General features: G+C 40.5%; 1 protein-coding gene and 1 long non-coding RNA gene across 12 annotated transcripts in view; one reads left to right on the top strand and one right to left on the bottom strand.

Annotated features, from left to right (window-relative positions):
* Slc8a1 (solute carrier family 8 member A1) overlaps nucleotides 1-18,524 on the top strand; it is a 354,487-nt gene that overhangs the window by 319,024 nt on the left and 16,939 nt on the right. For all 11 annotated transcript variants that reach the window (XM_031357163.1, XM_031357161.1, XM_031357165.1 and 8 more), the window contains one exon: nucleotides 1,480-1,755. In XM_031357163.1, coding sequence (XP_031213023.1) covers nucleotides 1,480-1,755 — 276 coding nt within the window. The remainder of the gene's footprint in view (nucleotides 1-1,479; nucleotides 1,756-18,524) is intronic.
* LOC116080686 lies at nucleotides 3,302-9,486 on the bottom strand. The gene is made up of 2 exons (XR_004114541.1): nucleotides 9,261-9,486; nucleotides 3,302-3,565 (listed from the first exon to the last, which is right to left on the bottom strand). It is a non-coding gene; the product is annotated as an uncharacterized LOC116080686 (long non-coding RNA).

Here is an 18,524-nt window from a genome sequence, read left to right on the forward strand (position 1 = left end):
TCCAGCCACACTGCTACCAGCCATGTTAGCTGGAACAAAGTAGAGTTACTTCTGGGTGGTGTTGGAGGAAGTAAACAAAATGGTCAAGGAGCTCCTTTTAAAAATCATCACAAAACACATGACCATGAATTTTCTATCACTATGAGAAAAGTGACATCCACTACTTTCATTTGAAAACACATGAATGGGGGTTATTTTTGCTTAAGGTAGACTGCATTTATACTACTGCTATATTATCTATTTATGAAATCTGACTTAGGTTACTATATTATTATTTAGCGGTGGTAGTAGTAGTAGTAGCAGCAGCAGCAGTAGTAGTAGTAACTTCCTGGTCTTTTAAACTAGCAAGCCTTCTACATTTCTTTGTATATTCAAGTGGATTTAACTGAATAACTTGTGATCTTCATCCATATATCATGTAATTACATGGTGATATAAAATCAGTAGAAATCTATGAATATATTCCCTCAGTTAATATGTACCTAGTCATCTAAGTTATGGAGATGATGTTACCAAGTGCTAGGGATACAAAATAGTCATCTAAGTAATGGAGATGATGGTACCAAACGCCAGAGAGAAAAATGCTTAAGGGGTTCACAGTCAACTGGAGAAAAGAAGACATTAAATAGGTCTAATTTTAGTTAAAGCAGCAGCTTCAAAAATTGAACATGCAGTCAAATCACAAGGAGTGTCCAGACTTATTGCCACATTCAATTAAATTGAGAATTTACACTTCTAGTAAGTTCCCTGTTATCATTGCTTAGGAAACACACTGAGAACAATTCATCTAGAATTTTAAGTATGTGGAGCCATGAAAGCTCTGAAGAGGGGTGAGAGACATTCCAAAGGATGAGTGGAGAAGGCAGCGGATGGAGGACTAGGAATATGGGGAACAATGTTAACTCTAAAGCCAGATAAAATACTATTTGGGTAAAACAAAGTGTGAAATCCTTTAACTAAAGGAAGTGAATCTAGAATGGTATAAATGGTCCATTGCTGTGCAAAGGAACCTTGATTGAATATCACCTTGTAGGAGTCATTTAACTATGAATTAGACTTTAAACTGAAAGAGAAGAATCCCAGTAGAACTTTCTCCAAATTCTAGAAAGAAGGTTCTTTCCCAGCTTTCTAACTTTTGGCAAGAAGTCATATTCATCAGTCTGGTAACAAACCCCACTGGGATGTGATACATGCAGTATGTAGTATGTATACTACCATATAATCAATACCTATTGATTATATGGTAGTGGGTATTGATTATATCTCGGCTTTTGTCACTGACCACTGAGCTCTATCAGTGTGGTCTCTGAGTACCATAACAAATAATTGGCTCATGGTGATTGACTTTTAGAAACTTTAAGCTTTATTGGCCTCTTATGGTCTCCATTCCCTCAGAAAAGTGTGGCATAGACCCTGACCTAGTATGGAAGAAGACCATGATATCTGGATCTTAATGAAATATGCTGTGTTCTGTTCCAGGGGAAGATGACGATGATGATGAATGTGGGGAGGAGAAGCTGCCCTCCTGTTTTGATTACGTGATGCACTTTCTCACAGTGTTCTGGAAGGTTCTGTTTGCCTTCGTCCCACCTACAGAATACTGGAATGGCTGGGCCTGCTTCATTGTCTCCATCCTCATGATTGGCCTATTGACAGCCTTCATTGGAGATCTGGCTTCCCACTTTGGCTGCACCATTGGTCTCAAAGATTCTGTGACTGCAGTTGTGTTTGTCGCTCTTGGAACCTCAGTGCCAGGTAAAAGTTGATTCATATGTAACTACCCCCATCACACACACACACACACACACACACACACACACACAAATATCATTGAGTTTATTTTGTGTTAGCATGGGGCATACTCACCAGGTATCAGCTGCAAGTAGTTTCTTGGTTAGGAGTGGGAGTTTATGGCAGCCTCCCCTGCCCAGTGCTGGGACTTGGTCTGGTTTGAACCTTTGATGAGTCTTAAATATGCTCTCACAGTCTGAGTTCACACATGTATCGGTATTATTCTGTCTGGAAGACTGTTTCCTTGGGGTCATCAACCACCTTTGGCTTTTATACTCTTCCTACCTCCTCTTCTACATAGACCCTTGAACCTTGAAAGGAAGTTTTGATGAAGACACCCGTTCAGTGTTGAGTGCTCCAGAGTCTCTCACCCACTGCACACTGTCCACTTGTGAATCCCTTTGTTAATTACCATCTACTTCTCTGATGGGGCTTAAGCAATGTTCTGCTCTATGGGTATAGTAATAATATAATTTTTTTAAGTTTCCTATTGTGAGAAATTCTAGTCCTCTCTTCTTTTCTCATAGACCAGAACTTGCCCCCTTCTCAAATTCCTTATCCTATTGATATAGGATCCAGAGCTTTATACTACCTCCTTGATCATGGGTCATACAACATACTAACTTCAACTTTCCAGCTCTAAGTTCTGAGACAAGCAACCAGCTAAGAGAAAGTAGGAGTAAATTGCCTCTAATGTACCTATAGCTTTGATAAACCTCAACCACAACTCATATCAAAACTGGACCATAACAATTGATTTCGTACTAGGTGAACCCAATAAAACAATTAGTTGTTGTAATATGTGGAAAGCTTCTGTGCTTTGTTATAATATTAAATGTATATCGAGCTCCCTAGATAGGATATTCACAGAACTCAGACCAGCACTTTTAAATTTTTAGGTAAACTGTATTGTCTTCCAAGTCCAAAACTCTATCACATCCCACTGTTTCTGTGGAAAAGAAAGCTCCATATTCAAGGAAAAAAACATGAGGATAAACACTTGGCAGCAGCCTTCTGAAAAGGAGAGGCCTCCTTTGATGGGACATTTAATTTAGCTCACAGTAGTTTATTTGGATAAATTCCATTTATGGAGCCAAGGCATTCTGCTTCCTATGCCAGTTTCTAGATATAGGGTTTCCTCTATCTAGATTCTTGTTACATTGGATTCAGAAAGAGATCATTCTGTAGTGACAAGTGAATCTCTTAGGCATTGAGCAGTTATGAGCATTTTCCACCCCCCACCCAGTCTGGCCTTGGTCTTTCTCCATTGTTTCAACTGGTCTGTCCCTGAGGCCTGCTCACCGCCCCTGAGCCTCCCATTGCCAGACACTCACTGTGAGCCAGAACAATCTAAAACATGAATATTCCAGTCTGTCTTTTAGCCCCTGGCACTGTAAGATTTTTCTGTTCCCTTCAGTGCTCTGGTTATCCCTTTATCCTTTGAAATATGCCATGCAGGAATTATTTCCCTCTCGAGGTTTTAAGGCATGTAAGGAGACACAATTCTGGATGGCTTTGAACTTTTTTTTTTTCAATGTATATATAGAAAATTCACAAACAATAGCTCTTATCTTGGAGAAGCTTATATCATTTTTGAATTTTAAATACCACAAAAGAATTTGAGATAAAGCTGGTCCTATTTACTATCCACCATTTTCTTTTTTCTGTGGCACTGATGTACATCCAGGAGTATAGTCCAGGTGTCTATACTTCTGTTCTTCCTTCACAGTGTGGGTCTAAGTGACTTCTTGACTCTCTGTGCCTGTTCTTCTGCCTGAAAAAAAAATGAGCACTAGTACTTATGGCAGTTCAAACTGAATTGGTTAGAAGATTTACTAATATGTTCTGTATGTTCTGTACATTAATATAAGATACAGAAATTAATTACCTCATATTTTATACTAAGATCAATTCTAAATAATGTCAAAAGGATTGGGGAACATGCTGATGGGTAGAGAGAAGTTATGAGCAAGAGGGGAAACTTTGCAGGTGGCCATAAAGCTCTAGTGTGTGTTAGGTGTATGCACTATATTCACATGCCTATTATTTACATTTTTAAGTGACGTGAGGTTGGTTCTTTGCAACCTCAGTCTATGTATTTTGCTCCTTAGATACTAATCCAAAAGGCAATATGGTTCCTTTTGTTTAGTTTTTCCCTGCACTAAAATTCAAACTATTTTGTGTTACTTTTATAACAAAAATTATTCATTATTAATGGTTTATGCGTGGATTTTTCATTTCCCAGCTTCTAGTAGCTCCCAAGCCTAACACATTCTGTATTGTGCTTAAGTAGGAAGTGTTTCGCAGTTTCCACATCAGGCTGCTTTATTTCTCAGTGGTCCTTAAGACAGATGGCATGTGGCAGAAGTCATTCTGATAAGGAGAGACAAATTTCAATGTCACCGCTGGAAGTGTATGAGATACCACATCTAGGGTTGGAGACCGCAGTGGCTTTCTCTAAAGACAACTCCACAGCTCAAAAGAAAATGAACACTAAGTCTTTTTCTCACGTTTCACCAAGTTAGGAGAATAAATTATTTGTCTACGCTTGGTTTAAGTTCAGATGGATGGAATTTGTGTAACTTATAATACAATTCTTAACCATTCCGCTCTGCCATTTTAAATGTGTATTTAAAATACTGTATGAATGCTTCCCCATATGCCTTACAATTTTCTGGGAATTATTCATATCTCTTTGCCTCCGTTTTGACATTTTTCACTTTTAAAGCATGTCACACTGTGGCTATATGCAAACTCTTGATCCCAGCTTCTTATTCGCTTTAGAATAAAAATCAGATAATAGGCTTTATGTTTCAAACAATTTCTGAAATTAGTAAAGACTTGCCTTTATCATCCTATACTCATTATTTTATAAGTAAAAATGTTAAAGCTTAGTCTACTCGAAAAATTCAGCTCTGAAATAGCTAGCAATAAATCAAATGCCAAGACATTTCTTATCAGCACAGGTATGTGTGGCTGACGCATGGGAACAAGGAGATTTGGCCATTGCCAGGCTAAGTAAGTCTAGCTACCTGTAGTACACAGCTGTCTAGGTGTGGGTGGGTGGAGACTAGAGGAAGTACATTCAGGATGCTCTCCAAACAGACAAATGAAGGGTTATTGTTAGCTTTGGAAGTCAGTCTCCAGGAGAGTGAGGGTGAACGTCAGTCCAAAGATTTGTCAAGAAACACACTTGCTCCACCCTTCTCTTAAGCACAGACGTAGGGTCAGAAGGGGACAGGGTAACACCCAACCCAAGCAAGCACTTCTCAGTGGGACATTCTACCCATTTATTCTGAATCAGCAGCCATCGGAGCTCCAAAAAGGACAGCAGGGAATCACATTGGCTTAGTTTCTCCTTGTTTCCTGTCCACAAAGACCTGGTGTTTTGGTATAGAACTCACAAGCAGACAGGTTAATGCGACACAGACTTCAGTTTGAGAAAGACTGTACTCCCTTCTCTCAGTAACCGGGATATAAAAGCACATGCATTAAAGCAATATAAAAGAACACAAGCATTCAAGTCAGGTGCAACAGGGTGTAAACCAACCCCTCCCCTTCTGCATACTACTGTGCATGACATGCCGTGGAGGCGCATTGTCTAACACCTGCAAGCCTTGGTTTCTTGGCCTGACTCATACAAAACAAAAATCTCTCTGCAATGGAAAGGTGGTTGAGCAATTAAACTGCTTGTCCTGAAAGCAGGAGGGTGAGTATTGGGATTGGGAATCCCAGAGCCACATAAATGCTGGGTAGATATGGCTGCCTAGCTATAATGCCAGCATTCAGAATGTAGAGACGGGAGAATCCTGGAGCAAGCTGGCTGCCTCCACTAGGCTCGTCAGCAAGCTCGTGGTTCAGTGAGAGATCCTGACTCAGTAACTAAGACAGAGCCATAGAGGAAGAATCTGACATCAACCGTAGGCCTCTACATGCATGTATTTGTATGTATGTGAACCCACACACTTGCAAACGTCCACGTAGGCATGAAGAAATTCACGGGGGTGGGAGAGGAATTGAAAATATATCTCATAGTGCTGTTTGTGAAAACCACTCATCTTTAAAGTAGCTGGCAGCAGGAGAAGTGTGAAGTAGATACTAAAAGAAATGTTATATCTCCTTTTTCTTCTATTTCAGTCTTCTAGTTAGAAAGTTTAGTCCTCTGGGGTACCTAGCCCAAGTATACCTACTAAAGCATGGGTAGCCGCATAAATTATTGGTGTATCTCCCTTGATCTATTGTGCTGGGGGGGGGGGGGGGGGGGTTGGTGGGTAGATATCCTTAACAGTTTTATTTCCTGCAATTGCATTATACCTTCTTGAGCTCCAGCCTCTGAACATTGCACTTCAAGTCAGATACTCACAGTATTGAAGGGGAGCCACTCCACAGCGTGTATGCATATCCAGTTAAATGGTAAACATTTTCTGTCGTCCCAAATGGTCTACCTGGAGCCAAGATTCCCCAGTGCCTATGGTGTCGGCTCCTCCAAGAGGCTGCCTTGGAGCAGCAGGGCTTCGTCTTCATTACTCTTACATTAGACAGCCAGTTTCTTCACTACCAAGAAAGGTCATAGCTATGAAAACAGGACTGTCAGACCCACAGTCGGGCGGGCTGGAGGCAAGGCTATGGGGACAGTACCAGGGAAGCAGCCCCCAGCAGCATTAGTCACTTCAGTGACTTTCCTACAGACCCCATCCTAACCCTGCTATAGCCGGGAGCCATCTGGGGTTAAGTGATCAGTACTCACCAGCGCTGTGCCCGCAGTTAGGTGATGTTAACTGAAGTTGAAAGAAGTGTACAAGAGCAAAACTTGACAAAGATAGCAAAGTAAAAGAGGGTTGGATACCAGATTTTGTAAGAATTCTTCTCTGAGCAATGTCACAACTGCCTTTTGGTCTAAAGTAAAACACTTCACAAAAGCGGCCATGCAAAGAGTCGAAAACACCTGGGAGATCCACTTCAAACCCTCCTGCAGTTTTTACTCTTTCTGATCAGACGGAGAGCCTGTACTGCATGGCTTTAAAAGTTTCCTGCTGACAGTTACAGCCCTTAACTTATTTTTCTCAATACTGTATGAACACATGGCATTGAACACAGGGCTGGATCATGACCGGGATGATAGCAATGATGTCATCCCACAGGAGGCAGTCCAGGGAGCATAGATACTCAGCATGTGTCACACCCAGCCTGAAACCTTACAGAGGCCTTGGATTGGTGCCCCAATGGCACACCAGCCAATTTCAGTCAGCCTTATTAGAATCACAGGATAAGAGAGAAGCTCTAAAAATACTCCATTCTCTCTTATCTGAGACTTCTTACATACTCTCTGCCGCTCAAAGCAAGGACAACAGGAAACACAGGATGCTATGTGTATATGTATATGCACATGTGCGTGTGTGTGTGTGTGTGTGTGTGTGTGTGTGTGTGTGTGTGTCTTCTTATACTTGAAATACTGTTATGCTTGTGTGTTGTGAGAGAATGTAAGTCCCCACTTCTTTCAATCTTAGGTACCTTTCACAAGAAGTGAATTTCATGTAAAATAAAGATCTCAGTCCCTTTAGCCCCAAAAGTGTGCAGCTAGTCCTCTGACAGGGATGTGGAATGCTATTTGGTTGATTTTCCTACATTTATCCTTATATTTGGAAATAGGATAATATAAAATCTCAAAGGCTACTCTTCTGTTCTTTTAAATACGGCCAATCCTACATTTTTAACACATTATTCAAGTATTACCTTCAACCCATAAAATTCACACATTTGAAGAACAACCCATACTGACTGTTTAGTAAATTTGCTCAGTTCTGCTATTTTTACCCTAAAAAACTCTTGTTTTAGGACATTGAATACTCCCAATAAGATTCCCTATCATTGACATATAGTCTTGATTTCTTCCTCCAGCCTCAAGAAATCTCTTACACACTTTCTGACTCAACAGTTCTGTCTTTTCTGAGTTACCATTGAAGACATTTTAATATAAAAATGTGGGTTCTCTGTTTTACTGCAATTGTACTTCCTCTTATAGTACATAAGGATGGACTTTACTGCACACACTTAAAGATGTTTTCACCAGATATCTTGCAACTCCGTGGGGGTATTTTTCATCTTAGCTGCTTTGGGCATCCGTAAATTTTGACATCTTTAAAGCAATCCAAATACCTCCAAGTACCTTCTCCACAGAAATACTATTAACTCATACACTTTTGTTTCCTAGAAGGAAAAAATTACACAATGACACTTACAATCAACACTGAGGAATTATAGGGTGCTCCCCAATGTTTAATGTTGTATAAGTCTTTTATCTATGACTTTGACCACTTCAGTTTGTTGATCACAGCCAGTGTTAAGGAGCCTAGGGTCATTAGTTCAGTTTCTCATTTCCCAAAGTGTCATGATAGATATAGACCTATCACAACTGTTAGGGAGAGAATACAGAAACCTGGACCTATTTGCCATGGCCAATCACCCTGTACAAAGAATTCCACATTGCTGCCAAACTCATAAGAAGAAATACTAGGCTACAAGAAGGTGTCACTTCATTACCATGTCATGGACACAGTGTGAGCATCAGAATGACTTCAGGCTCATTGGTATTGTTAGAGAAGAAGGCAAATACAATTATCACTTAATTTGAATGATAAATCTTACTGTGGGTATAAAAGAATGTTGATATCTGTTTGGGATAGAGCATGGTATAAATATGAAGTCGTGGCACTTGGCATTTATGTGTAGTACCAGCTGGATACCATCTTTACTCCAGCACACAGACCTTACGTTCTGCCTTCTCTCAGGAATGAAATATAAGCTATATATTACTTGTTTATACTCTGCTTCATTCTAAAAATTAAATCCATAAAATGCCTTCCATGATGTAGAAACCTTTCCCAGCACATGATCACCAAAGATGCTAAATTGGTGAGTGACCATATTTAATAACCTTCATTTAGCTCAGCAAATATAAATCTTATACGTCATGCACAAGAAAAATGGCTGATTTGAGCTCTATTATTTGTGATCAAAGAACTGCATTATGCTTGTTTTCTTTTTTCCTTCTGGTACATGGGGGGGAGCTGTAGGGCATGGGCTCTCATAAATTGCAAGCTGTTATTAGGTTATCATAGTAAAATATCATGGGTCGAGACAAACAGCAAGACTCTCTGCAGATCCAAACAAAATGATCCCCAGTAGGGTCTGTAACCAGGCTCAGCAGAGGACTAATTATAGCCTGTCATTCCTGAGCTGTATTTACAAAACAACAAAAAACCCACAGATGTACAAAATGGCCATGAAAATGTCCTTCTTCTGAGGAATGTGTGTGTTGAGGCTTCAGATGACCAAAACTGGCAAAGAGAGCCCCAGAGGTAGCTTGTTTGTCAAGTGGGGATCTGAGGGTATGGCTGCGGGGTGGAAGTGGACAGTTGCTATGGCGACAGTTGCCATGGCCTTGTTCTAGCAGTCCATGGAGGTCTTACCTGCCCCACACTCTGTACTTCCAGAGTACTGCATTTAGACAGTAGAGAGAAAACGATGAAGAAGAAGTTGGTATTAGTAAGTTTTCTAAATTCAAGTATGGTTGTCCTGAGTCTATGATGGAATTTGTAGTGGTAAGAAATAGCATTATAAATCTGTAAGATTGTCTGATAAGGTCCATAAATAACTAGGAACCCCAAACAGATCAGTGAAATAATGTGGCTCTCTTACACAAAAAACTCAAATCGTCTTTCTTCTGCCCTAGTCATAAAGGCATTCAAAAGTTTAGCTACAAAGAATATCTCAAAGATATTCAAAGAAAGGAAGTAGCTAGCGTGTAAACAGGACATAGCCTTAGACCGCTCTGCACCCTTTCCCTTCATTCACTCTGGAAATACCTCTCAATGACACATTCAGCACTAGGCACAATCTCACAAGGGAGCAGCAGAGGGATGGAGAGAATTCCGTGGAGCCTGCACTCCGTTTCTGAGCATGATACATAGTTACATGGTATATGAGCAGATGGAAGATGTTGAAAATAAAGGAAAAGAAGCTGTGATATCATTGAATAGTTCTCATTTGGGGTTGGCAACATTTAAATAGGGCAGATTAACTCCTTAGACCACTAATCATTGGCAACTTACACTTAAGCCTTTAGCACTCCCCTACAGACTTACTGGTGTAGTCTTTAAGACTATGGACCTACATTGACTTTCTGGGCTGCCCATCCTACATGGCACCTTTGAACACTTGGTGTTCTTCTTCTCTTTGGCAGCTACTGCTCTCCTCTCGCTTCTACCACATCTGCTCTCCCAAATGCCCTGGATTTTCTTCTCTGAACTCTCTACTTCCCTTCATCCCCAATATTCTAGGTTAGTTCTGGCTTTGAAAATATCCAAATCATGGTCTTACTAAGGTGTCACTTATTAATGATGGTTTCCTGAAGGCATAACATTTTAAATTAATACACATGCAGAAAAAAAAATGTTTCAATGTCATCTAACCTGCCATGGCTTCATTGACAAGAAAATAATTTCATGTAATTTAATCACTTTTATACCCACAGAAGCTCTAGCAGTTAGGTAATGCAGAGGGTTATCAGTGCCAAACATGGGCCATGATCTAGGAAGGTAAATGGAGATGCTATTTTCTTCCTGGGGGTGTGGCAAGGTAGAACTAAAGTTAACTGTCCACGAAACCTGTAGAGTTTCTTATACAGATCCTTGGCAGGTGCCTCTAGCTCTAGCAAGATGCCTAGCTCCAAAGCACATGTTTTTTCCCATTCTAGAGTGGGACTTGAAGCAGAGATAACTTGAGCAGATTCAAGAAGGTGAATGAGAATTATACAAAACATAGGAGGAATGATGGAGAGAGGAAGAAAGACAGAAACAGAGAGATAATGAGAGAGGGGGAAGAGAAATAGGAAGAGAGGAGAAAGAGAGAGAGAAAGACAGAGAGACTGAGAGACAGAGAGGGAATAAGAAAAGAAATAAGCTGGGCCTGGATTTTCTTCTTAGAAACAGGAAGTGAGTTTCTGTATCACAAACCAGCTGGCCCAAGGAGATGACAGCTAATGCTCTTGTGTGTTCAAGCTCCAAATTTGTTTTGTTCTTACCTCCTCAAAATCATCCAAATGCTGCTGAATTAATTCTAACTGAATTTGTACTCTTATAGACTCCATGTTATTAAGCTTTATAATTATAATAAAAGTAATAGAATCATACTTCAAATATAGAATTATCAGAACCCTGATGTTATTTTAAAAACAGGTTTAGCCATATCTGCTTCTGGATATTGTAGAGAGAGGCAACATAAATGTAATCAAGGAAAAGCCAGAAAGCTAGAACTGAACAATAACTTTAAAGTCAGTTACAACTCTGTCAATGATCCAGAGCAGTGAGTCTCAGCTTCCCTAATACAGTTCCTCATGTGTGGAGACCCCTAAACATAAAAATTATTTTCACTCCTACTTCATGACTGTAATTTTACTCCTGTTGTGGTATGATAATGTAAATATCTGTTTTTCAATGGTCTTGGGTGACCCTTGTAAAAGGGTCGTCTGACCCCCAGAAGGTCATGCCCCATTGTTGTAGAGGAATGGAGGAGCGCCCATGGGAGCAGCTGGCTTCAGCCTCTCTCCAGCTTCTTCAATCTACTGTTTTACTTAAGACGCTCCTGCTTCTGTAGAAAATTATTTTATTCATTCTACTCACATGCGCAGCCATTTTAACGTTGTGTTGTTACAGTAGGTTGCAAAAGAGACAAAGGTTGTTGGCATTTTCTTTGAACTCTTTGTCCCCATTCAAATGTAAGATGTGTCAATAGTCTTGTCTTTGTAGTCATCCCAAGAACTGCTGGTGAAGAAATCTTCCTCTAGCTAGCGGCCTGTTCATTTGTACTGAATCTCAAGGTTTGCCCACCATTGGTAATATAACTTTGAGCACATTTCTTATTCTTTACACTTTATTTCTCATCTATAAAACAAAATAATAGTGTACACATCAGGTGTCTTATGCTAAATTAGAGTCCATGTATTATGTCTAACCTAGTAAGCCTCAATAAATGTTCACTATTGTCTCTATTACCACCATTTCTGTGGCCATAGCAGACAGAATCACATTCTCCTATCTTCCTACTTACCCAAAATCACCTCCTTGAAATAAAAATATCAAAATAATATCACCATACTCTCTACTATTGATGGAACAAAAAGTTCTGAAAACATAGTAATATATACTTTTTTTTTTTAAAACTACCACCTTCCAGGTACCAGGCTAGGTCCTTTTACCTTACTTTATAAGATCATTTTAACAGCTGTACAAATGAGCACTTACATTTTCCCCTATCTACAAATCAGGCTTCAGAGGTTTGAGATCAATTATCCTGAATTTACTTAGACAGTTGAAAAATGAGAACAGACCCAGATCTTCTTCCACAGCTTGGCTCCTTGCTATCAAACTTGGATTATGCAGACTATGTGCTTAGGAGCAGTGTTCCTCACTAGCAGTCATGGTTACCCACAGTGATACACTGATTCTGGTGACCATCTGAGCCACCTACCTTCAAGTCCATTTGATAAATGTCCCCATGATGACCAGAAGTCGTCAGCATTCAGCTGCCTGTCCATAAGGTTTAGAAAGAACAAAGGGACCTGCCCCCTTACTCAACAGACATGCACTGGAATTTCAAACATGTAACTTATAAAAGTCATTTTTATTTCTTGCAATAAACAAGTGGCACTCAAAAAATGAGGTTCCTGAGAGTGCAGGCACACATATTCTGCTCTACTTCAGACCCACATAAAAACCTCAAAGGACAGCCAGAAGGGAATACCACTACTCTTCCATACACCAGGATAATTTGTTTAGGGTCTCTTTAGAACCAAAGAAACTGTGGATTGTGTGATCAAGAAATTCAAATAAATACAGCAATTCTGATTGCAAGGAAGCTGTCAGGGTCCTCTTAAAGATTCAGACTGGGGGTGGAATCATGGCTCAGCAGTTAAGAGCACGAACTGTTCTTAAAGAAAACCTTCAGTTCTCAGCACCTACATCTAGGGGCTTACAGCCCCTGCAGCTCCAGCTCAAGGCGACCCAGGGCTCTGCTGGCCTTTGTACACTCATGTGCATGATTCCTCTTTCCAAGTGCTCACATAAAGAAATGAAAAGAAACCTGTTTTAAAATACTCAGGCTATTTATTTGGATTTTTAGCAAATTTTATCAAATGCCAGGAGCCTAGGAGTTCCACCAAGGAGGGGGCCTGCAGTCCTCTCTAGAATGGATGGCCATTTCACTGAAAACAGCATCCTGATAGATTGGAAGGTTGTCATTTTCAGCTGAGGACATGTATCAAAGTACACTTTGGAATGGTGATTAAATGCTTTGTGCTTTCTCTTCTCTACCTTGTGTTCTCTGAAAAAAATCTCTCCTTACTTTTCCCTTTGAATTAGGATTTCTTTCTTTGACCTTAAACTCTAGCATAGTGTCGGTTACACGGTAGGAAATCTAAGGCCGGGGAGTACCTTTGCAAAATGCTCGAATTCAAGTGAACAGATCAAGATGAAAACTAACTTGTCATTTAATAACAAAGGCAGGTCTGTTTGCTGATGATGTCAGAGCCATCCTGTAGGAAGCCTTGCCCAGTTAGCCCAGAGGAGGTTCCCATCTTCCTTACAGGGAGAAAGAAGCCACGTATGCCTGTGGCTAATGCTGGTGAAAGCTTTAAAACTGTCTTCTGCTAGAGTCTCACCCCAGACGATTAAGCGGGAGTCAGGGAGGGCAAAGGGCAAACTAGTAGCTCTCTCCTGAAGCTCTCCTGCTGATTCTTATTTGCCCCGGGGTGGGGGGGGGGCATAAGGGGAGGAATCAGGTCGGGGGAGGACAAGTAGCAGGAACTTTGATCTTTGATCTTGCCGGCAGAAATTTTTAGTTTTCCCCTACCCCACCCTGCCTTTTACGTAGTTTTTACAACTCCTTCCCTTTTCATCTTTAATCAGTCAATTGTAATGCTCTGGTTTCTGGTGCTCTGACTGGAAGCCAAACAAGGATTGCTTTCATCTGGCCAGGGGTGGCATCCATATTTACTTGGGTATATAAATGTTACAACTGACTCAAGGCTAAATCCTGTTTATGTCTGGCTAGTGATAGAAGAATTAGCACCTGAATAGATTATTTCTGCCTGAATTGTGCAAGGGAGGCAGAGAGCATGGCAGGGGAGAAAGAGCAGAGAAGCATGCATACAGAATGCTTCAACAGCACCTACATTACAGCCACGGGAAGATGGGGAACTCAACCAGAAAATCTCTAATGACTTTTGATGGCTTGCAAATTCTTAAAAGAAGAATCACTTTGATTTCTTTAAGAGTAAGTTAAATGGTCGCATTGAAAGGCCTGAGGCTGTAAACTTAGTAAGGTTCTTTGGAGAAGACTGTTACAGCTCCCAAAAATGTAGAATCATTAGCACAAAATCTGGCTCCCCCTCATGTACAGTGTCTCTGGCTTTGTTCCGCTGTAGGAATAGCTAGTGATGTTAAGCACTCATTAGATTCTGTTCATGGTGACTCATTTCCCTTCAAACCTACAAGGGACACACACGTCTACATTTTCTCCAAGAAGAAGAGCGAAAACCTGGTTAATTTAGGAGGATCACTCCCCTTACCCCCTCCACTGGCTTTTTAGTGTAGCTGTGCAGAAATAATGTTTACAAAACAAGCAAAAAGCATAACTCCAGTGAGATGATTACAGCTAGGTAGCCCAAGCACCTCCACTAAGACCACCCAAGATGTTTTATGTGCAAAATGGCCATCATATCTAGGGCATCAGTTTTCCAAGAGAAACCAGATGTTTCCCGACTCTGATCAGCTGCTTCCGGGAACACCAGCATCAGCTCCTCCCTGCAGGGCACTAGCAGCCATTCCTTTTCCTCCTATTTCAAAACCTTAGAACTCTAGCTCCTAACTCCTAGCCTTGGGAATTAAGACACTTATTAAAAGATATATTTCTAAATCCTTTTTCTATAGAATGTAAATAAATCAGCCTAGAGTAGATACCAAATGTACATTTGGTTAAGCAAAGGTTAAGCAAAGGTTTCCACATATATCTGATGCTAATAATACGCAAACACAATTAAAATTAAGCATAGCCTTTGAGACAAAGCTTCCTCTATTCCATTTACACAGGAGTTTCCCTCATGAAGGTGGAAGGTAGTAATTTCCAACATTTCTTACCTATTACTAAAAGATAAAAGGCTGTGCTGAGTCGGTTACTTTTATTAAAACTAACACAGCTTGGTCAATATCTTTGGTTCTGAAAATCTTTCTTCCTCGAATCACCACTGCTTCTAATTAAAAATGTTCACATCCAAATATCTACAGAAAAAGAACAAAACCAAAAGGAAATTGAGTATGTTGGAATATTGGGTGGATCACCCAAACAACAGTGTTAGGAAGTGTCTTAGAGCTCTTCTAGAGTCTTCATTTTAGATGAGGAAACGAACTGGAAGGGCTGGATGCCTTACAAAGGAGCCTTCAGATAGTCCCTTTCCAGACTATCTCCTTGGCGAGCTGCCTGCTATTTGACACCATGAAGCTCTGTACATAACGGACCATGTTTTAGATCAGCTGTACTCTCTATGTGCTGAAGAAGTAACTGTATCTCCACCATGAAACTAGGCTTCAGAAAAGTCACTCCTAAGCACAAACTGGGCAGTTGTCCCGAAAGAGTAGAGAATAAGATGAGCTATCTGAAATGAGGGGACACTCTTGACTTATAATAGAGAACTCTAGGTCCCACCTGTGCCATTGTAAGGATGGCCATTTCCAGAAGAGATGTTCAAATAGCTATAAAGTTAAAGGGATCCAGGTTAAGAAAAAAATAATTAGTCCTGGAGGAAAACAGGGGTCTGTTCTTGTATGCTGACCTGATGACTTAGCCAAGGTTATATAAAATGAACTAGAAACAAATCTACAGAGAACACTTTTGGCCTAACTTTCTGATGTGTAGTTTAATTCTTGGAAACCTTCCCAATTCCTGATTTATAGTCATAGAGAATAACAAGATAGCACTAAATGTTGGAGTATTTACAACTGACATACAGTTAATTAAAGCTCAAGACAGAAGTTAAAGCATAAAAGGCCACCTAGGGATAAGCATGTATGAAAGCAGATATATGCCATCATCAACATATCTGAATGTATGTGAATCACATTGGAAATCTGATTCCTGTATCTCTGTGTTTAGCAAGCCAACCTCTGAACATGCTAGCATCCCTTCTAAGACCATGGCAGTTGTTTCCTGTATCTTGCTTTGCACATCAGCATTTGTCTTGGTCAACCAGTCAGGCTACAGGCTTGGGGCTCAGGGTAAGGTTTATCACCCTCTAACATATGGGGTATGCAATGTTGTTCTGTGCACAGAGCAGCAGAGCAAAAACAGAGGGTGATTTGGGTAGACCCCAGTGCATTGCATTTGGAAACCTAAGCTATGGCTTTCACAGTCAAGATTATTGGTTTGGATTTCATGCTTTTTTCTAAATGTTTTTACATAGCTCTTGAATCAAAAATAAAAGTAGACAAGACACTCAATAAATAACCCAGGTGAATAGAATCTACCAGACTCAAAGAGGGCCTGAACATTTTTTATTTATGTGGTAACTTGTTAATTTTGATTAATAATTGTCAGGGACTCCAGAGAAAAGTATTTGAAATCAGAACCTGTTGTTATAAATTGGAACGTTCACACAATATTCACATAAACAGGCCACTGAAAAATAGCAATAGTGGAAATTGGCTCAGACCCGGAATACTCTCCAATCTAGCAAACCTTGGCTCATCAGACCCCTGGATACATGAGTTTTTGACTGTGCTATTTTCCCCTATATAGGCAGAGAATGCCATCTGCAGAGTTGGGATAGGACCCCTCGATCCGTCTGCTAGGAAAAGGAGGAGTGGTTTGTAACGGGTCCCTGCATCAGAAGGAGGGTATCTCTTCTCCTCCTGCAGCTGCCCCACCTCCATCATTGGCGATCATCCAAGATCAGATCAAGCCTCAGGAAATTCCCAGTAGTGGCTCTCCACTAAGCTACTTTCTCTTGGGCTTTTGTTTTTGTTTTTGTTGTTGTTTTGTTCTGTTTCACTTTATCTCCTTTGTTCTACTGCATTGGCTGTCCTTGGAGAAAGAAAGCCACATAAACTTTTTTAGACTACATCAGCATCAGCAGCTCCAATAAGTCTTAATAATGAAATGCAGAGGCCATTAGGATATGTCTGGTTTTCTTGATTCATGCATCTCTGAGGCTCCTAGTTGGGCTGCTGTGTATGATGAGGAATATAGAAAGGAGAGCAAATCCAAGAGATGGATTAACAGACTGTCTAGGCCTTCTTAGACTTCTTTCCCTTGATACAGAAAAAGATCTTTGATGAAAACCTACCCCACACTTTCTGGGCCGAAAGAGCAGAATGACCTGCAACAAACTAAGAAGAAAGAGAGTTAGTCTTCCCAGGGTGGGAAACATAGAGTGAACTGGGAAAAGACCCCGAAATCTTGCTAGCAGAAAAATTCTCTTCCATTCAGGACCCCATCAAAGATAAAATAATGATGTTAGAGATCCCAAAATTACAAAAATGGAATAATTACATCTAGCTGTAAGACCGTGAAATGGTTAAATGAGAATAGACACAGAACCTGTGTGTGTTATATGGAGTACATAGCGCTCCTTAATTTCATCTCCTTAATTTTAAAAGGTAAAAATATCTGCCATCTATCACAGGCAGTGATCACAATCAGTGACATGGGCATTCAGGGATGGCCAACTCCCCTTCAAAAAGAGTATGATATGCGGGTACAGTAGGCTCTTCCCCTTCACAAAGCATGGGATCTGCAGGGTGATATGAACATGCACACTTTTCCTATTGTTCCCATGGAAGTTTATTCATGGGATGTTAATGAAGAAAGAATAGGAGCAGAAAGAAGAAATTGATTCAAGTATCACATGACACAGGTCACATGACCCTGCCAGCACATGCAGGGGTACCTAAAGAGGCCTAGAGTAGATCTATGACATTCACCATCACTAGAACTGTAAACATGGGTTCAGTGCAGCCATTATCAACATTTATTATTAACACGTTATGCATGGTGCTTTACAAAGACCACTAAAACAGCTCTGTGTGTGAGAGAGTATGTGTGAATTATGAGAATATGTATGTAATAGAGCATGTGTGTATGTGTGTGTGTGTGTGTGTGTGTGTGTGTGTGTGTGTGTGTGTGTGTGAAAGAGGGAGACAGACAGACAGACAGAGACCGAGAGATACAGAGAGAAAGACACTCAGAGACTCACACAAAGAAAGGTGGGTGGTGTATGAGTGTAGGTGTGCATGCCATGGCATGGGTGTAGAGGTTGAGGACAGCTTTAGGGAGTTGATTTTTCTCATAAGTTCCAGGGATTGAACATAGGATAACAAGCTTGCACAGCAAGCCCCTTTACCCACTGAACCATCTCACCAGCCCTGATAAAAAGCCTGGATGTCAGGAACACACACAACCTGAAAATAGAGTATCTTTATGATTAACAAGTGGAGCCATCCCAACTTGTAAACCAATCTATACTGCTCTGTTTTTATTGTCTCTTAAAAAGTAACAAAAAGCTATCCACCCTGACCAAAGAGTGTAAGCAGTGCTTTCTATATTCTATTCTATCTTACAAATACCAAATCTGAGGGGATGTCAACTGCCTTCATTCCAGTGAAGAATTGTGATCCAGGGTCACA

This window comes from Mastomys coucha, unplaced genomic scaffold, assembly GCF_008632895.1.
Source record: "Mastomys coucha isolate ucsf_1 unplaced genomic scaffold, UCSF_Mcou_1 pScaffold6, whole genome shotgun sequence".
Taxonomy (NCBI): Eukaryota; Metazoa; Chordata; class Mammalia; order Rodentia; family Muridae; genus Mastomys; species Mastomys coucha.